The 18,051-nt window shown below is 42.7% G+C and overlaps 2 protein-coding genes across 8 annotated transcripts in view; one reads left to right on the top strand and one right to left on the bottom strand.

The window, feature by feature from the left end:
• The window catches only part of TATDN3 (TatD DNase domain containing 3), an 11,883-nt gene extending 2,537 nt beyond the window's left edge, over positions 1–9,346 (bottom strand). Inside the window, exons 1-10 of one of the 4 annotated variants that reach the window (XM_075863305.1) lie at positions 9,204–9,346; positions 8,474–8,632; positions 8,005–8,037; positions 6,141–6,214; positions 5,904–5,988; positions 4,772–4,834; positions 4,181–4,290; positions 3,714–3,769; positions 2,991–3,103; positions 1,444–1,524 (exon numbers count right to left, since the gene is read on the bottom strand). In XM_075863305.1, the coding sequence (XP_075719420.1) occupies positions 1,444–1,524; positions 2,991–3,103; positions 3,714–3,769; positions 4,181–4,290; positions 4,772–4,834; positions 5,904–5,988; positions 6,141–6,214; positions 8,005–8,037; positions 8,474–8,590 (732 nt within the window). In that variant the 5' untranslated portion in view covers positions 8,591–8,632; positions 9,204–9,346. The remainder of the gene's footprint in view (positions 1–1,443; positions 1,525–2,990; positions 3,104–3,713; positions 3,770–4,180; positions 4,291–4,771; positions 4,835–5,903; positions 5,989–6,140; positions 6,215–8,004; positions 8,038–8,473; positions 8,633–9,203) is intronic. The other 3 variants (XM_075863307.1, XM_075863308.1, XM_075863306.1) reach the window with 3 other exon arrangements.
• Positions 1–18,051, top strand: part of NSL1 (NSL1 component of MIS12 kinetochore complex) — a 27,909-nt gene extending 9,858 nt beyond the window's left edge. For 2 of the 4 annotated variants that reach the window (XM_075863302.1, XM_075863304.1), the window contains 6 exons: positions 10,174–10,617; positions 11,684–11,759; positions 12,395–12,525; positions 13,503–13,557; positions 14,845–14,912; positions 17,025–18,051. In XM_075863302.1, the coding sequence (XP_075719417.1) occupies positions 10,222–10,617; positions 11,684–11,759; positions 12,395–12,525; positions 13,503–13,557; positions 14,845–14,912; positions 17,025–17,309 (1,011 nt within the window). In that variant the 5' untranslated portion in view covers positions 10,174–10,221 and the 3' untranslated portion in view covers positions 17,310–18,051. Of the gene's footprint in view, positions 1–8,848; positions 8,960–8,993; positions 9,593–10,173; positions 10,618–11,683; positions 11,760–12,394; positions 12,526–13,502; positions 13,558–14,844; positions 14,913–17,024 lie in introns of those variants that run through there. The other 2 variants (XM_075863303.1, XM_075863300.1) reach the window with 2 other exon arrangements.

Genomic DNA, 18,051 nt, shown 5'->3' with positions numbered 1-18,051 from the left:
GCACCATGAGAGTCGCCAGGACATTGATGAAAACCCAAAGAGACGTGGTGAGCCCAAAAGTGAGGAGAAAACAAATGAAGACTGAAATATCCCAACGCAAAACCAAAGAAACGCTGATCGGCCTTTGCGATGGGGATATGGAGATTTAGATTGCGAATGTCAGTAAGAGAGAGGAATTCTCCCTGTTCCAGAGATGCGACCACTGAAGCGATTCAGCCTCCTCAAGTCCAGTACTGGACGAAGAGATCCCTCCCTTTTGGTGACTGAAGAGATTCGAGTAGAACCCCTGAAAACATTTAGACAGAGGAAAAAAAGGAGAGATTGCGGCACCCAGGCTTGGAAAAAGTTGGGCTGCAGCGATGGAGGAACGTGTGGCGCAAAAGCAACGCACAACGGCACAAATGTGTCGCCCGTCCCACCAATACCAAGAAACACGAAAATGTGCCCCAGAGATACAGGCAAGTGAAAAACAACCCAGTAATGTCCAGAGAAGAAATCTCCCTACCCATAATGAAATCCAGGCCCTTTAGGTACAGGGTCACCAAATGGTGGGTGGGGCGGGGTGAGGGAGGAGGAATAGGAAATAACCTACTGACCCTTTGGAGTCTTCAGGTGCGCGCAGGGTCACCTCATCAGTAACCTCGTAGATATAGTGGGGTTACTGGCACTCCGTCTGCAGAAGCAGAAAAGACAGGTTAGGTGACCGGTGGAAGGGGAAATTTAGTTCATAGGACTGCCTGGTTTTCCAACACCCACAGGGGGGCTGACAAGAGGCTAACAACCCAACTGCAACTCAGGAGAAAATAAAAAAAAACAGCAGCAGGTACCAGGTCACATCTGCCTCCTACAACACTAGGCTAAAAACTGAATTATCCAGTATCTGTGGAAAAGGTATGGCCTGCTTGGGCCGAAACTCTTGCCTACCTAGTGTCGCCTCCTAGTGGCAAGGGCCTATGCCCATGGTGCGGTGTCCCCCAATGATTTTAACGAGAAAATTATTTGTTCAACGTTCTGCTGTCCAGATTCCTAATGTAAGACCGGTTTTAGACTCCAGAGCAACAAATAACGTTGCAGACGCTTAGGCTCCATAGGCAAGCATGACATCATAGGATACTAGACCCAATAGGAACCAGTGACATCAGAGGGCATTAGATTCTAGAGGCACTAGTGACATCACGCAATATTAGACTCAATAGGAGCAGATGACATCACAGAGTAGTAGAGGCAAGAACAACCAGTGACTTCACAGAATTTGAGACTGAACAGGAACCACTAACATCACAGCCTATCAGACCTTATAGGAGTGAGAATGTCTTATACCGTATTGATATTAGTGACATCACCAAGTATTCTGCCGCTGACAAAGGAACCAAGAGATGACAATGACTAATGTAAAGGAGTCCAAAATTCAAAGAAGAACAGCATCAATGCCCCTTTCCATACCTGCTTTTCTGGTCCTAGAGCAGGGGAGTCGGTTTCCAAACATATGTTCTCTAGAGGCAGCTGCTTCACCAGTTTCTGCTTCTTAAACAAAATGGAAATGAATTACATATATTACCATATTTATTTTTTTAAGCGGAAAAATTGCGTTCCACCATTGTTTTGTTTTTTTTGTATACTTCTTTCCCCAAAGTCCAGCAAACACCTTAAATTATGTTTTGATTTTAACTTAACTGTACGGGTTGTAATGATTGAGGGGAGATAGATAGATAGATAGATAGATAGATAGATAGATAGATAGATAGATAGATAGATAGATAGATAGATAGATAGATAGATAGATAGATAGATATGAGATAGATAGATAGATAGATAGATAGATAGATAGATAGATAGATAGATAGATAGATAGATAGATAGATAGATATGAGATAGATAGATAGATAGATAGATAGATAGATAGATAGATAGATAGGAGATAGATAGATAGATATGAGATAGATAGATAGATAGATAGATAGATAGATAGATAGATAGAAAAAAATATTTTTATGTTTTATTAGTTTACTTCTATTTAATAAAAACGTTTTTTTTCCCCATATTACTACTTTGTTTATTTTTACATGTGCAGATTTTTTTTAACAAATTATTTTCTCGAACTCAAAATTATTCATTTTATTTTTGATCTCGCAAAATTGTATCTGTTTAACGGACACGTCAAACTCTCTTGACGTATCCGTCACCCATAAACAATTATGGTATTTGTTTAACATATACGTCATGAAATGCCTGGGAGAGATGCCATACAATGACATCATTCACTCATAGGCTCCCATGTTGAAAAGGAGCGGTATACTATTTTTTGCGTGTTCCTGCCGGTTGGAATAGCGTAGGCTAACACGCTATTCCATACTTCAAAAAGTATGACATAGGCCAAAATGGCACTTTTTTGGCTATTGTCGGGCCAATAAAGCCCTGCGGACACGTTTAGTGCGTACGTCGGGAGCTTTTCCTACGTACTTGATAAATGTAGGGAAAAAACGACATGTGAACACTTCAAATAAACGTAACTACAACCTGCTAGTACCATACATTTACATCACAGGATTCAAAGGGAACACATCCCTAAATGTAAAATGAAGTTGTCAAGAACCCATACAAACACAATATACCCCGTTGTATTTGATCCACCAGTTTAACGGACTGCTGAAGAATGTCTTCTTCAAACCAAAGTATTTCTGTTTTGTTTTTTCAGTGTCTACATTTTCAGATGAATTATTTAAAACATCCTCAAAAAATATTATTTTTCCTTGGAATTAGGCAATTCCAGGTGATGTACAGATCGGCTTCAGAGCTGAAATCTTCCAGCATTCTTGCTGGCTCAATGTCTGCACAGAGCTTAAAGGGGTTTTACCATCTTGGACATTCATAGCATATCCCGTGGATATGTCATAAATGTCTGATAGATGCCGGTCCCACCCCTATCTCTAAAACGGGATAAATTACTTTTGGAGGATGGCAGCAAACAACTGCTTCCTTTCTTACTATACCTGCTCACTTCTGATGATGGAAGGGGGAATGGAAAAGAAGAACCCAGCTTTGACACCTTCCATAGCCACTGATGGCTTCCCATCAAATGCATGGAGAAGGACATGTTCAGCACCTGTAAAAAAGAATAAATAATAATCTACACATACAACACAGAATTGAGCCATTTAAAGAGAACCTGTCACCTCTCCTGACATGTGTTTTAGTAAATACTTGTATTCTCAATAAAATCAATTCTGGGGCATCTTTTCTTAGAACTCTGTATTGTGCCATTCCTCTGTTATTCCTCCTAGAAATGTATGAATAAATTGACAACTGGGTGTTACCAGTTGGGGCCATGTCCCTACACAGTCTGACACTGTCCAATCAGTGCTCTCAGTCTCAGACTGTGTAGGGACACGGCCATTTGACAAGGGGAATGGTTTTTCCCAGCTGTCAATTTATCCAGAAATTTCTAGGAGGAATAAGAGAGGAACGGCACAATGGAGAGTTCTAAGAAAAAACTCTCCAGAATTGTTATTTCATGGGGAATTATTTACTAAAATTGGCGTGTCAGGAGAGGTGACAGGTAGGGAATTCTATTAGATAGAATTTGTAAGCTTACAACTGGAAATCTGCTTCATAAAAGACTGGCCTGTGGTGTTTGCAGGTGACTGGAGCATTTCAGTAAAGACTTCTGATTAATGCCTAATTTTCGCCAATCCTGGAGGAAAATTATACGGTACCTTGTTCCTTCAAGAGGTTAATAGTTGGTCTTCCAGCTGAACGGGAGTGAACATTTCTGGAGTGAAAAGGAAAAAAAACACATTTGAAACAAGTTTTAAAAAAATAAGTTCAGACACCGCTTATGGATAAATTTCCAGTTGTGCAGTTTACAAAGAAATGGCTCAAAACAAAGTGTGGAATTGATTAAGACTGGCGTTTCATATGACAGTCAAACTAAACGACATCAGCGTGAGATGTATACGCCCCTTAATAATTTTGCCAGTGGTCCCGAAATTCAAATCTATGCCTGCCATGTGCTGTAATTTGTCAATTTCTGGCTTATAGTAAATGGTTCAGACTGATTGTGGCCCCGCCCCCACCTGCCTAGCCCCTCCCATTTTTCAGTAGAATGTCCCAAATGCCATAAAAATATTAAATCTGCTGTTCTGCCCCAGAAATAAATGACACTATTGAGCCGGGATCTTACAGAGGGAGGCCAAGCTGTTTGGCCAGTTGGATTTGTCTGATGAACACTTGACGTTGCTCTTCTTTCTGATCATCCGTCTTCGCTATCCGTGGAGTAAAATCCAAACCCACCTGTCAAGAAAACAGCACAAAATATTATTCCCAAGAATGACAAAAACTCAAACCAACCTTAATGGGGGTATCTTCTTATAGACAACCTCGTTCAGATTAGAGCCGCTATAGCTATTTGATCATCGTGGTCCGGATCCTGACGTTCAGGACCCCCTCTATTAGCCACGAGCAGGAATAACGTCTGGCTGGCCACGGCTTCCCCTGACAAAATCAGCTCCCTTTATTAAATATTTTATCCAGGAGCCTTCGGTCCTTGAGGGCTCATTGTCTGCAGTAATAAGAATTTATTACAGTGCTGTCCGGTGCCCCCACATGAACATACACACAACCTGTGGTGGTCTTCATTGGAGAAAACAATCTAGCGAGCATGCTGGCCCTACTGAATCCCCTACTTGAATATTTTTTAGATGCATTTACACCGCAAAAACTATTATTATATAAACATACAATACAGCATGTATAGTAACTACCAAGTAAGTACCTCGCCAATAGCCACCAACTCATCTCTGTAAAGTTCTATCAAAGGCAAAGCATCTTCTAAATCCTGCGAGAAAAATAATGGCCTCAATGAAATGGTATATCTGAAAATAAATCAAAGCTGTGAGAACGCCTTAAGAATTATATCAATTATATCATGACATTTCATAGTTATGTCTGTGTCACAGCTCCCATAGAGGTTGTCACTGTACTTTTCTAGTGTCCTGAATGGCAAATCTGCGCTGGCAAAGTGATGTGGAATTCTCTATTTAGTAGAAAGAATTGACAAGGGTCCCTTGTGGGGGCTCTAAGGGTAGCCATATTGGTTGTCATTTAGGTCTCTCAAGATATAATTAAAAAAAAGGCATCATAAGATGAATGTACTATAAAGAATAGACCTGTGCTACAAATGATGGACGTTCAGTGTTTGGATGGCGGTCAGACCCCCACTGATCAAAGGCCTATCTTGAGGTAAGGCCATATATGTTAAAGTCCTGGACTACCCCTCTATAGGGGTATTACTAGAGGCGACAACTATCACCCATCGACAGAGGGGCCCCACTGATCACGAGAAAGGGGGTCTTAAACCTCCACATCCTCCTCACTGCACCCCCCTGCAATGAGAAGCTTGAATAGAGCGGCGACCGAACATGCCCCATCCACGATCTATGAGAATGACAGAAACAGCCGAGCGCTGTACTCTGCTGTTTCCTCATTCCCATAGCCTTTGAATGGAGCGGACGCTCACATGCTAGACCGCCACACAATTCAATGTTCTCCACAATGCAGTCGAGCAGTGAGGAGAACCGGGAGGGGTTCATGACCCCAGTTCTCGCGATCAGTGGGGATCCCAAGGATCAGATAATTATCACATACCCTGGGAATACCCCTTTAAAAGTACATTCACATGTAGTGGCATGATGTGGTAGAATTTTAAATGAGAAAAAGCTATGTAAATACACTGGGTTTTTGCGGCGTGGTTTTCTGCTCCACCACTACCACTGTGTGTGAATGTACTTTTTAAGGGGTTTTCCAGGACCTTAACATAGAATGTGGTTTTCGTTGCAATTTTAGGGGGAAATGGCCTTTTAGCGACTGTCAATAACCAGCTATAGATACTTTTTAATCCATTTTACCTTAAGAGTTGCGCTGCGTTGCTGTTCTGGCTGTGATGCTTGGACAGGGTGCACTCCTAGACATGGGAAGATCAGCCCTGGATACCTGTTTAAACATATGAGATACATGTGTGTTCCTGCCAGGCTATAGGACACAGTGGAGAAACATATGCTGGGACGTTATATTAGGATGCCATTCATCTCTTCATCCTACTATGCCACTTCGGTCACGTCACATGTAAATCATCATTCACTTACCGCCTGGAAAGCTGTATTACTTTTTCAAACTCTGCTGAATGTTCTGCAACAGCCACAAGGGCCTGGACACCGATCTGAAAGGGATGAAGAAATGGTGCAAAGGGGTATTATGTGGGCAAAATCATACACTGCCACTCTGTGAAAATAAAATGTAAGAAAGATAAAGAGCATTGTCCCCTTAGGGCCAGTTCACACTGAGTTTTTTTACGAGTTTTTTGGCCCGGAAACTGTGCCGCAAAACGTGCCAAAAAACAGCCGAAAATGCCTCTTATTGATTTCAATGGGAGGTGTTTTTTTCCCGCGAGCTGGAAAACCGGCTCGCGGGAGAAAGAAGGGACATGCCCTATCTTCAGGCGTTTATGCTTCTGACCTCCCATTGACATCAATGGGAGGCAGAGAAAGCGTATTTCGATGAGTTTTATGCTCGAAGCGCTCAATAGCCGCTGGTGAAAAACGCCGCGGAAATCGGCGTGCAGGGAGAGGAAAATCTGCCTCAAACTTACAAACGGAATTTTGAGGCAGATTTTCCTCTTACAAAAAATTCCATGTGAACTCAGCCTTAGAATAAAAATAAATAAATCCATTAAACAGAAGTGCTTGAGTTCCCTCCTTCAGACACATTACAACTTTCTTCAGCCTTTTCTAAGTTACGGTTGTGGCAGCCATAAAAATGGGACAAATACAATGCAACTTTCCGGGAGCCCTGAATGGCAAATCTGCCAAGTTATGTCCCCGGTCCCATATGAAGTGTCAGCCATATTGGATATTACCTAGCTTTCCCAGGAACTGATACAGATATATGCACACTGGCTGGAAATCTCATCCACACGCTGCAAAAAAAATTCATAAATTGACCTACATTGCGTTTTTTTTTAAAATCCGCAGCATGTCTATTTATGCTGCAGAATCGTTGCATTTTTGTTGCGGGTTTTCCCCATTAAGTTCAGTGGGAGGTAAAACCCGCAACAAATAGCAAATGTTCCGATTTTTGTGGTGGAAAAGCTGTTATTCTGCCGCAAGAATCGCAAATCTGAAAATAAGAAAAAAAAAATTCTTGTTTAAATTGAATAAAAAGTCTATACTTGGCCCCTGACGTTGTCATGGCCATATGTGTATAAAAGAGTATCCGGCACACCAATTTTGAAACAAAGGTATTTTTATTTTGTTTTTGTTTTTAGTGCCAGTGGCAGAGTGCGACGTTTCGGTCTAAGTGACCTTCATCAGGCACTGAGCCGTGCTGGAAAACTGCATAGACGAGCGCTAGTGGTGCTGATAGCGCCATGCCTGATGAAGGTCACTTAGACCGAAACGTCGCACTCTGCCACTGGCATTAAAAACAAAATAAAAATACCTTTGTTTCAAAATTGGTGTGCCGGATACTCTTTTATACTCATATTTGGGTTGGGCCCCTATCCGTGCAAAACCCCATCCTTCCACATATCTGGTGCTGTCTGAACCTATACACAAGTTGTCATGGCCATGGCGCCTTCTCCCACCCGTTGTTCTCAGTGCAGCCCGGCCTCCTGGGATGACGTTTCATACCATGTGACTGCTGCAGCCAATCACAGGCTGTGGCAGTCACACGGGCTGCATGGAGATCAGAGGGTCACGTCGCTATGGCAACACCAGCCGAGGTGAGTATTTTTTTTCTTCTCTACTTCCCGGAACGGCGATTCCCGCAATTTGGTGCAGTTTTTTGGCCGGAATTCCCAGTGGGTCTTAGGTAGGATACGCTGTGTACTTTTACGCAGCGTATTTGACCTGTGTGAACATAACCTGCTACTAAGAAACAGCTGAATAGAAGAAGATGGCTGAAAGTTTATATTTTCTAGGGATACATTTAAAGAAGAAGATCTATACTTACTGCTCTGGCTTCAACCAACACACTATCGATGTCCTGCGGAAAAATAAAAAGAATTCACATGTTATCAATACAGGAAAAAGTTGGAAACTGTTCAGTTAGTTTTGCAACCTTTTTGGATACATTTCCACATCTTGTTAGCGTTACCTCCATATGTATTTTGCAAAAAAAAAAAAAAGTAGGAACGTTTAATTTTCCTTTCTAGGTCCTGTTTCTGTTTTTGCCACCCTCCTTCCCTCAAAAGACAAATAAATAATAATAAAAATCAACAACACAATCTTATTCACATACATTGTGGTCTCTTTCATGCAGCTAGTAGCCCTGTACTACATCCTAGATTTGTAAGATGCTGTGGAACTACAAGTACCAGCATCTGACAAGCTGCACATGCTTGTTGTGTATGTCCCTTATACTGATTGGATTGACATAAAAACACATTGACAGACATAAAATTATTTGAAACTCCTCTTACATGGCTGAACTCTGCAGCAGACAGGTGACAGTGACAATCCACAACCCCTCTGGTCCAATCCATGACTGCCTGCTCCTCAATACTCACACATGCCCGGTCAGGGGCCACAATACACATGCGCAGTTGTATTGGCCGTCAATCACGGCCATCTTTGTACACCTTTTGCCAAATTGAATGCGAAAAACAAACGAAGAAACTAATAATTGTAAGTTACATAACATTTATAACATAATAAAGACTTTCTCAGCTATATAGGACTGAATATTACAAACAAATTTGACTATGTAGCATCAACAGTTTGGAGTACTAAGATGACGTCGACACTTCCGCTGACGATGAGGAGGTGGAGTGGGCGGGTACGGAAAGCGCTGAGAAGCAGGGAGCTTTGGGAAATGTAGTTTTGGTGTGTAGGCTGAGATACAGTGACGGGAAGCAGGAAGTCCTGAAGTAAACAACCGGCGCGGATAACCCAAAACCGTAAGAAAGGTACTCGATCGGGTAGAAACATTTTACAGCAAGTTTTACATTTTCAAACGCACGGAAAACCTTTTGGCTATCCTCTATCCAGTTTTAGTATTATGCGGAACCATAGTTCGGTTCTACAGTTCCCACTGAGACGGGTTTGGCGGGGGAACACTTCCGGCGCAGGCTCCTGGAATTTTGAAAATGGCGGCAAAAATTGATAGTCAGAAACGGAGAAGCCCACGGTTGCTAGGAACGAGAATTGAACCTGTAACACCGGATCCCCGGGGGCACGAGGAGGCTCCCAGTGGCTACCGGACGTCAGAACCCAGAACGCGTCTGTCTGGAGGAAAACGGAATGATCTGCAGTCTGGAGGGAGCAGTTCCTTGAGGAGATCCCAAAGGAGGTCCAAGGCAGAGGACCCTGGTAATGGGAGCAAAGCTGGGGCTATTGGTGGTGCAACGGATAATGGGGAAACATCAGTGTCCACCACTGTGGCGCAGGTACCCGGAGAATCCCATCATCCCACGGAGGACCGGACCGCGGCCCCTGCTGAAAAAAACGTAAAGACAAGAAGAAGTCGTGACAATGTCCAAAACCGGGGAAAACCGAGTCACCCCGGACCCAAGGAGGACGGTGGATTAACCCCGTCTATGGTTTGTAAACTTTAGGAACTAATTTACTAAATATGTTCAGAAATCGCAGAATGTGTGCCATGGCCTCTATGGGTCTTGTCAATCACACAATTGCTTGGTTGCTGGGTCTAACTAGGCCCGTCACAGCTTTTCCCGTAACTAAGGCTGCTATGGTGAAGACCCGACGCAGCGACCCTAGGGCTTGTCATTTATATGTGTGTGTTTTACCTTAAAAATAAAATGTATAGCCGTTTGACTGATACATCGGGAAAAATGGTTCTGTTCGCTAAAGCCCAAAACAGTGGGGATGTTAACCCCTTCCTGACATCCTCCACAGAAGAAGAAATGGACTCCGGTGCAGAGGCAACTCCATATGCAGTGGTTGTCGGCGATCATGGTCCGATTAAGCCCTGCCAGATGGCATGTTCAGGTCACTTAGTGGGTTTTAAAAAAAGAAATGTAAAATTAAGTTGAATAAAGTTTTTAACAACTATATAAAATAAAAACCAATAAAAGTAAAAATGAAAAAAAGTCACAATTCTTTTCAATTTTTTTAATGTAAAATAATGTAGTCTATAAACTCGACATGGTTGTCATTACAGGTTAACAGGGAAGGAAATGGTGAAAAAGAAGAAGCGGGAGCCTCCCATATGAGCAAGGTGGCAGAGAGTGCGAAAGCTGGGCCCCCTGTAAAGAGGACTGAGGGGGTAGAGGCCGGGCCCTCAGATGTGTACAAAGCAGGGGAGGTGACCGGGCCCTCAAGACCAAGTTCTGCAAGAGAAAATGAGAACGCAAACACCTCTGTATTAAGTCCATCCAGACGCCTTGTATGCGGTGCCAGGAGCCCTATAAGAAGTGCAGATCAGGGAAGTTTAGGTGCTGCTTCAGGCTCCGCTCCCCCCAGAGACAGCAAGGTGCAGTGTTCCTCTAAGCAGGTGTTACAGAACATTCTGGGGATGTGCAGCAAATTCAGCAAAGACATTTTGGAAAGTCAGAATTATCTGAGCGAGGAGCAGAGGCAGCTGGAGCACCGGAGCTTCGTCTGGGTAAGAAGAACACGTCACACTTTAACCCCTTACTGCTTATACAGCTATATTGGTGACTGTTTTTGTTTTATCCTTTAACCCCTTAGTGACCAGCCTATTTTAGGCCCTAATGACCAAGCTAATTTTTTCGTTTTTCCATAGTCGCATTCAAAGAGCTATAACTTTTTTTTCTTTTTTATATATTTGTTCTTCGACATCTCTATATGAGGACTTGTTTTTTGCGGGATTAGTTGTACTTTTTTATGGCGCCGTTTTGGGGTAGATATCATTTTTCGATCAACTTTTTTTGGGGGGGGGGGAATAGAAAAAAAACCCCTGAAATTCCACCATAGTTCTGTGTTTTAAATTGACGCCGTTCACTGTGCGACGTAAATAACACGTTCCCTTTATTCTATGGGTTGGTACAATTAGGACGATACCACAATCCGAATTTGGAAAGTAACGAAGAATAATGTGGGCGTGGTCTCAAATTTATTACACGGATTAGCTGAAAAATGGCACAAAGTTCCTCGCTTTGATTTTCTACCTCTCGGACAGTTCAAAATGTGTTAGCGGTGGTGCAGTTTATGCCAAACGTATCTCCTTTTCTAAGAGTGTAAGATTCACCAGTCATCGCAAGGTTCAATGCACATGCGCATTATGTGCGGTTTTGACGCGTGTATTTGCATGCGGCAAAACCGCAGCGTAATACAGTAACGACATAGTAAATGAGATTCCAGGGAATCTCGTGTCCACGCTGCGGTATTTTTCGGGGCGGAAATTGACCCGCAGAGCGTATTTTCGAAACAGCAGCATGTCAATTTATCCCCAGATTCCGCATGCTAATTCTATACCTCTAGTTCTACAGAAATACGTAGTCTGAAAACGCAAAGATTCACGCAGCAAAACGTAAACAAAAAAATGCACCTACAGGTGCACTTTTTCTTTGCTGCAAATTTCTTGCAGTTTTGCTGCATATTTCTGCTGCATATTTCTGCTGCATGTAGCCTAAATGTGGTCCAGTGCCAGTTTTTCGATGTCTGAATATAATAATTTGTACTTTTTTTTTTTTTTTGTTCAATTTTAGAACTTTGAGACGGCCTTCCAGGATAATGTCTGCGTTAATGGGCAGTCATGGCACGAAGCCCCGGACACGGCATCTGGTAAGTAGGGTGTAGAACCATAAATATGTGCGGTCTCTGTTGTCTTGCGTGTCTATTGCCTATCAGGGGATTTCTTTGTGATGCTTTTTGTTTGTATTTAATATAAATGGAGAATTTCTAGACAAATGTCTTTCAAATCCATACCACTAAACCCACCCAATGTTCTTACAGAGGGTTTGCAAAGTTGCGTCCTCTTCAAAGTTTTCCCTGCACAGTCAATGAGAAACCGCTCCAAAAACGGCTCAAGAAGTGACATGCACTTATTTTTCGCAGGCGTTTTTTACACATCGTTTTTTTTTTCTTCAAACGGCCGCTTAAAAAAAAACGCCTCGTCTGGACGAAACGCTGTATTTCACATTGAAATCAATGGGCAGATGTTTGGAGCCGTTTTTGCTTCCGGTTTTTCGGCCCGAAAAACGGCCGAAAATAAGCAGTGCGGACATACCCTCAGGATCGATGTTGCCTTCTAACACATGATGAACATGTGGTCTGTGAATCCAGAAAGCGGCTGCCTTCACTTGCTCTCATGAACTAGCACAGCTTCATTCCTTTACTGCTTTCTCCTACTACAGACATTGATGCAGCCCCTTTGTGATTCTCTCTCCCCCATAAATAATGTTATGTTTTCAATATAGAACCTGATATTCACGTTCTTGAAGACCAACTTGATGATGCCATCTTAAAGACCGCATTGAAGAGAAAACGACACCCCAGAAAAATACTGGGTCACTTTGTAAAGGCCCTGCAAGTTGAACGGGAAATATTGGTATGTGGGAACATAGGGATTCATTGTGCTTTAAAATTGGACAAATGATGTGCAATGGGGTCTCCTCCGCCACCCCCCTCCCACCCCACCCCATCCCTCCAGAGGGAACTTATCGGAGACCTATTATTTCCAAAGAGAACTGTCACTTAAGCCCCTATTACACTGGCCGATTTTGGCAGATGCAGCGAGCGCCGATCAACGTTCTATGAACGCTTGACTGCCTGATAATCGCCCAGTGTAAAGCCCCCTTAAGACTACTTTCGCACGGCAGTATTTTGCGTCCAAAATACGGAAAGAGATACAGTTCTTTCCATTATACTTTTCTCTTTGTTTCCCTACTGGCTTTGGCTTCCAATCACAGATGACAATACTGCCTTGCGAAAAAGACCTTACTATTTTTTTATTTTTTTTCTACGCAGGAACTATTATATGGCACCCATTGAAGTCAGCGGGCAGCCGTGTACTACATGAATGCGCTGAGTTTGCCTCTTTGTAGAAAATAGAGGAAGGGTCGTGCATGTGGACAGGGGATAGCCCCTTCAGGTCCTGTTCCCTTTACATTCGATGCATGTGGTGGGAAATCTCCCGACTCATAAGCCAGACATATCCACAGGACTTCATTCTACCATTGGAAGCTAAAAGGCTGTCCTTTTAGCTTCTGTTGGGCTGGTATAGCTTTTTTTTTTTTTTCCTTTAAATTATAAAGCGTAGTGGACTGCAGAAGCTTCCCACAAAATCTGTAGATCAGGCAATAAATTATATTTTTTAATATTGGAGCCTATTGGTGATGTGCCACGGTATACCTATACAATGAGCGGCTAAAATCTAATGTGACAGAGCCTTGTTCTGAATCTAGTGTAATAAATAAGTAACGCTATTCTTTTATTCTACACACAGAAGCTCAATGATTGTGACCGTTTTGTGGATGTGTTCAGAAATGTTCACCAATTACTTGTATTTTCCCTTTTTATTTACAGGATCACTACAAACCTGTTGTGGAGCCGAAGGAGCTAAAGCTTGACTCGAGATCTGGTGAGTGTATAAGGGATCACCCATAGTCTGGTGGATCAGACCAAATCTAGATTAGATGACACTAGGATCCAACTACACAGGGTTTGTTTGTTACCGTGGAGACACAATTTTGCATAAAAGCTCCATAGGAGGTTTAATGAATTCAATAAGCTACAGGAAATGTTCTAAAAAATCATACGTTACTTACCTGTTAAATCCCTCGCAGCTCCAGCGTTCCCGTGTTTTTTTGTTTTTTTTTTTCTTGGAGCAAAAACATGTCATACGTCCACATGATCACTGCAGCCAATCATAGGCCTCCGCGGACTCGTGCTTCACTGCTAAGGCAGATGATGGACTTGTGACGATCATATCAGAATTCTTACGACTGTCACACAACTTTTTCCCAAATGGGATAACTTTGTGGCCATGCGTGAGTCTAGTAAATGCCACGATTTTACCGTGACTTGTCTTTTACCTGATATTGCCAGGTAGCCTTAGACTTTTTGTGCTTCCTTCATAGGTACGAACATTAAGGGTATGTTCACATGGCTTATTTTCAGACGTTTTTCGGGGTGTAGATGCCTCGAAAAACCGCTGAAAAAACGGAAGCTGAACGCCTCCAAGCATCTGCCCGTTGATTTCAATGTGAAAAACTGCGTTTTGTCCTGACAGGGTTTTTCTTTCTTTTTTTTTTTCACGGCTGTTTGAAAGAACGGAGCGTAAAAAAAACACCCTGTATAAAGAAGTGCATGTCACTTCTTGAGCCGTTTTTTGAGCCGTTTTTCATTGTGTCAATAGACCGCTCAAAAAAACGGCCGCAAAAAAACTCCTCGAACGTTTGTGGTTTCAAAAACGGCTGAAAATCAGAGGTTGGTTTCCCTTGAAAACCGCTCCGTATTTTACAGCCGTTTAGCGTGTGGACGTGCCCTAAAAGGATTAGAAAAAACAGCGCCACCCCTGACCATGGATTGTTTGATATTGTAGTTTGGCTTCACTGAAGGGAATGAGGTAAAGCTGCAATACCGAACACAACCAATGGACAGGTGTGGCGTTGTTGTGGAAGAAGCCAGCCATGTTTTTCTAACCCTGGAAAACCCCTTTAACCTTTGGCTGATAAAGAGGTGATATCTGCCGGCTGAACAACATTCGTCAAAAAAGCCAAAAGGATCTGTAATGAAATGATCAGTCTGATGTTGTAGTTGCTATTGTCTCACTAGGAACCTGCGTATGATATGGGATTATTAATGAATCATATTTTTTTATTTCTGTTTGCATTATATATAGTAAAACGTATTCAATGTTTCTTAGAATCCCGTATGATGGAACAAACCGCTACCACAGCCGCCATCTCTCAGCAGATTAAAGACACCATGAAGGTAAGGAAGCCGGGACTGTTAGAAGAAGAAACCCGTCTAGATAGTTGCATGCGGTGATACGGTCATGATCTAGTAGCCACATTCCCTGCCAAAATTAGCGTCCGGCAGCAGAGCCAGACATGGTGGTCCGGTTTCCTTTGTAACCGTTTAATGCCGGAAGCCACTCCCAGAGCTCTTAAAGGTTAGTCAAGAGATGCGGTGAGTTGATTGTGACGGTCTCGCTTTAAGAGCCAAGTGCTGTCCCTCTGCATACTCTATGGCCGTGGTCTCCAACCAGGGAGTCACCAACATTTTTCACTGTTCTTTGCCATTGTTCCCACTTGAAACTGAAGTGCGGCACTTAATACGAGTATTTTAGGAAGAGCATGCAGATGATTTCCTAACGATTGACATCACTCTACCCCACATTCCTTAAAAAAAACTTTAAAAAGAAGTCCCCCTCCAAGCTTAGTAACTTAATGGGGTATTACAGTTACAGCAAATTAAAGGTTATGAGTGGTATTGTAAGGAGTGGCCTGGACGGTTTACGGCCCTCATAAGAATGTTGCGGCAATAATGGTACGAAGCGTGATTGTTGCAGCAGAACAGAACTTTATTCATGGTCGGTACCGAACGTGCGCACGACCACGGGGTTGGATTAAATCGTCCCAAATGGGAGGCACAATCTTTAGACACGGCTCAGGCAAACTTGAATGGCGACTGACCACCGTTACCCTGCAAAGCATGGCAAATAACGCCAAACAGGCATCGTGGCTGTTCGTTCCGACGCCAACAACTTCAGAAAGCAAACTAGCCCATCACCATCTTACCTGTAAGAAGGCTGCAACATTCCATTGTAACAGAACATCAGCACAATATGTACGCTGCAGGATAACTTTGAAGGTCGGATTACCCTTTCCAAACAAATTCACCTACTGGAGAAATAGTCAAGAGCAAATCAAACATACACAGTGCAATATAATACAGCAGGCCGGATGGCCACATTATATAAACGCATGACACAGTAGCCGGGCTGACGGAAGATAACTGTAAACAATAGCGCACTGTTAAAGAAACAGTGACATATTTTACAATGCGCTGAAAGGCCCAAAATACAATAACATGTAAAGTGACATATCTTTCCACTTTAAACTTGGGGATTTATCACCCACACTTTATAGTATAATGAAAAGTTGCAAAATTTTCTTATGTTCTCTTTCTATTAATTTCTCACGGGTTTTCAAGATCTCTGCTTGCTGTTATTCAATAGGAACCTACATTGTTTACTTCCAAGGGATACAGTTCTGTCCATGGTCGTGTGATGGACACATAGGTGCACTGCTCGTTACATGGTCATGTGATGGACACACAGGTGCACTGCTCGTTACATGATCATGTGATGGACACACAGGTGCACTGCTCGTTACATGATCATGTGATGGACACACAGGTGCACTGCTCGTTACATGATCATGTGATGGACACACAGGTGCACTGCTCGTTACATTGTCATGTGATGGACACCGGTGCTGGGATCATTCGAAGACACATCTCTGATACACCCACTGTAACGAGCCGCGCACCTGTGTGTCCACCGCATGACCAGGACTGATTTTTTTATCCTCTGGAAGTAAACTATGAATGTTCCTATTGAATGACTTGAGGAATTAAAACAAAAAGTTAATTAGAATATTAAGCAACACATCATTTTTATTTTTATTAGTATGGGGGGCACTTTTAATATTCATGCACAATTCTGCCACTTCTGCTGTCCCCTGAAAGTTTAATTCCGATATTCTATTCTTCAGTTCCAGCGCACCTCTATATGTTGTGTTTGTTGGTCCTATTCTATACACTTCTTCCCGCTAAAATATGCGTGACTCTGGAAACCACGGCCAATGATCCCATGGGGTTTCTAAGGAGCGTCTGTTCTGCTGGAGAGCTGCAAAACGGCATTGTTAAGATTGCGGCCACTAGATGGCGATATTTATTGAAATGTGTATTTATTAGGTGTCAAGTTCACTTTGAAAGATGGTATTATTTATTATTATTATTTCTGAAGCTCGTCTTTCTACTACATCACATTGTGGTAAACACTATCTGTATGTGCACACGTTTTATTTTATTTTCTAGGCGCTTCCAGCTCAGTTGGAAAAAGCTCAAGGATTTTCCCAAGTGCTCAATCTTCAGCCTTTGTTGCAGGGATCTCGCATAAGACAAGATATATTTTCAAGTCGTGTAATATTACAAGACGTGGCAAAGACTGTACCAAAAGCGTTAGAAACAACGCCAGGTGAAAATAACGAGCCTGTAGCAAACATTGCATCGCTGAGGAGCATGAAAAGACGTCCAAGTTCTTTAATACATAGTAGGTTATATCCCTTGAGATCAAAGAGGAAGATCAGTCTTGAAGGATGAAGGGATTTTGTAGTCTATGCCATGTTAAGCCCGGAGGAAAATACATTACGGACAGTCAAATATATGCACTTCATGAACTGTAAGTTATTGTTGTCCCCACCAATCACTAGAACAGGGGTCCGGACCCCCCCCCCCCTGATCCTCCCCCCCCCCGCAGTGAGGAGTACTTTAAATTTAAAGACTCTGGGACTGACAGACAGACAGCCGAATATTACATGGGTTCCGTCAGCCCCAAAGACGTTGGATGGAGCGGTATGACGCGTGCTCAACCACTTTTTATTTTTAAGCTCCTCCTCACTGTGGGAAGGGCCAAGGACCCCCGTTCTAGTGATCAGTGGGTTTCCCCAAGCGATCAGACATTTATCACCTATACTGTGGATAGGTAATAAATGTCAATTGTGGGACAACCTCTTTAAATATCCCTAGTCCAGATCGTGGTCTCTCTACGTGGCAGCCGGCGTATCTTTCTCGTATATATTTATTGTAGCTGTCTCGGGTCTTTTAGGTATAAGAGAAGATTTTCTGCTCTTTTAAAACGTGCAATAGTTATTCCTATTAACAAAAGTGACGGGTCAGTCTGATGAGCGGGTCCCTGGATAATTCATACATGTCAACCCTTTTTCGTTATTTCATACAACCCCTATTGGTCAGCTCTGTGGTGCAGTAAATGGGACCTGTCATCGCTACTAACTTGTTTTAGTTAATACCAGCATTCCTAATAAAATGATACTCGCTTTTAGAA

The sequence above is a fragment of the Rhinoderma darwinii genome, chromosome 4 (genome assembly GCF_050947455.1).
Source record: "Rhinoderma darwinii isolate aRhiDar2 chromosome 4, aRhiDar2.hap1, whole genome shotgun sequence".
Classification (NCBI taxonomy): domain Eukaryota; kingdom Metazoa; phylum Chordata; class Amphibia; order Anura; family Rhinodermatidae; genus Rhinoderma; species Rhinoderma darwinii.
The sequence above is the reverse complement of the archived record's forward strand: the minus strand, read 5'-3'. Positions and strand labels throughout refer to the sequence as shown.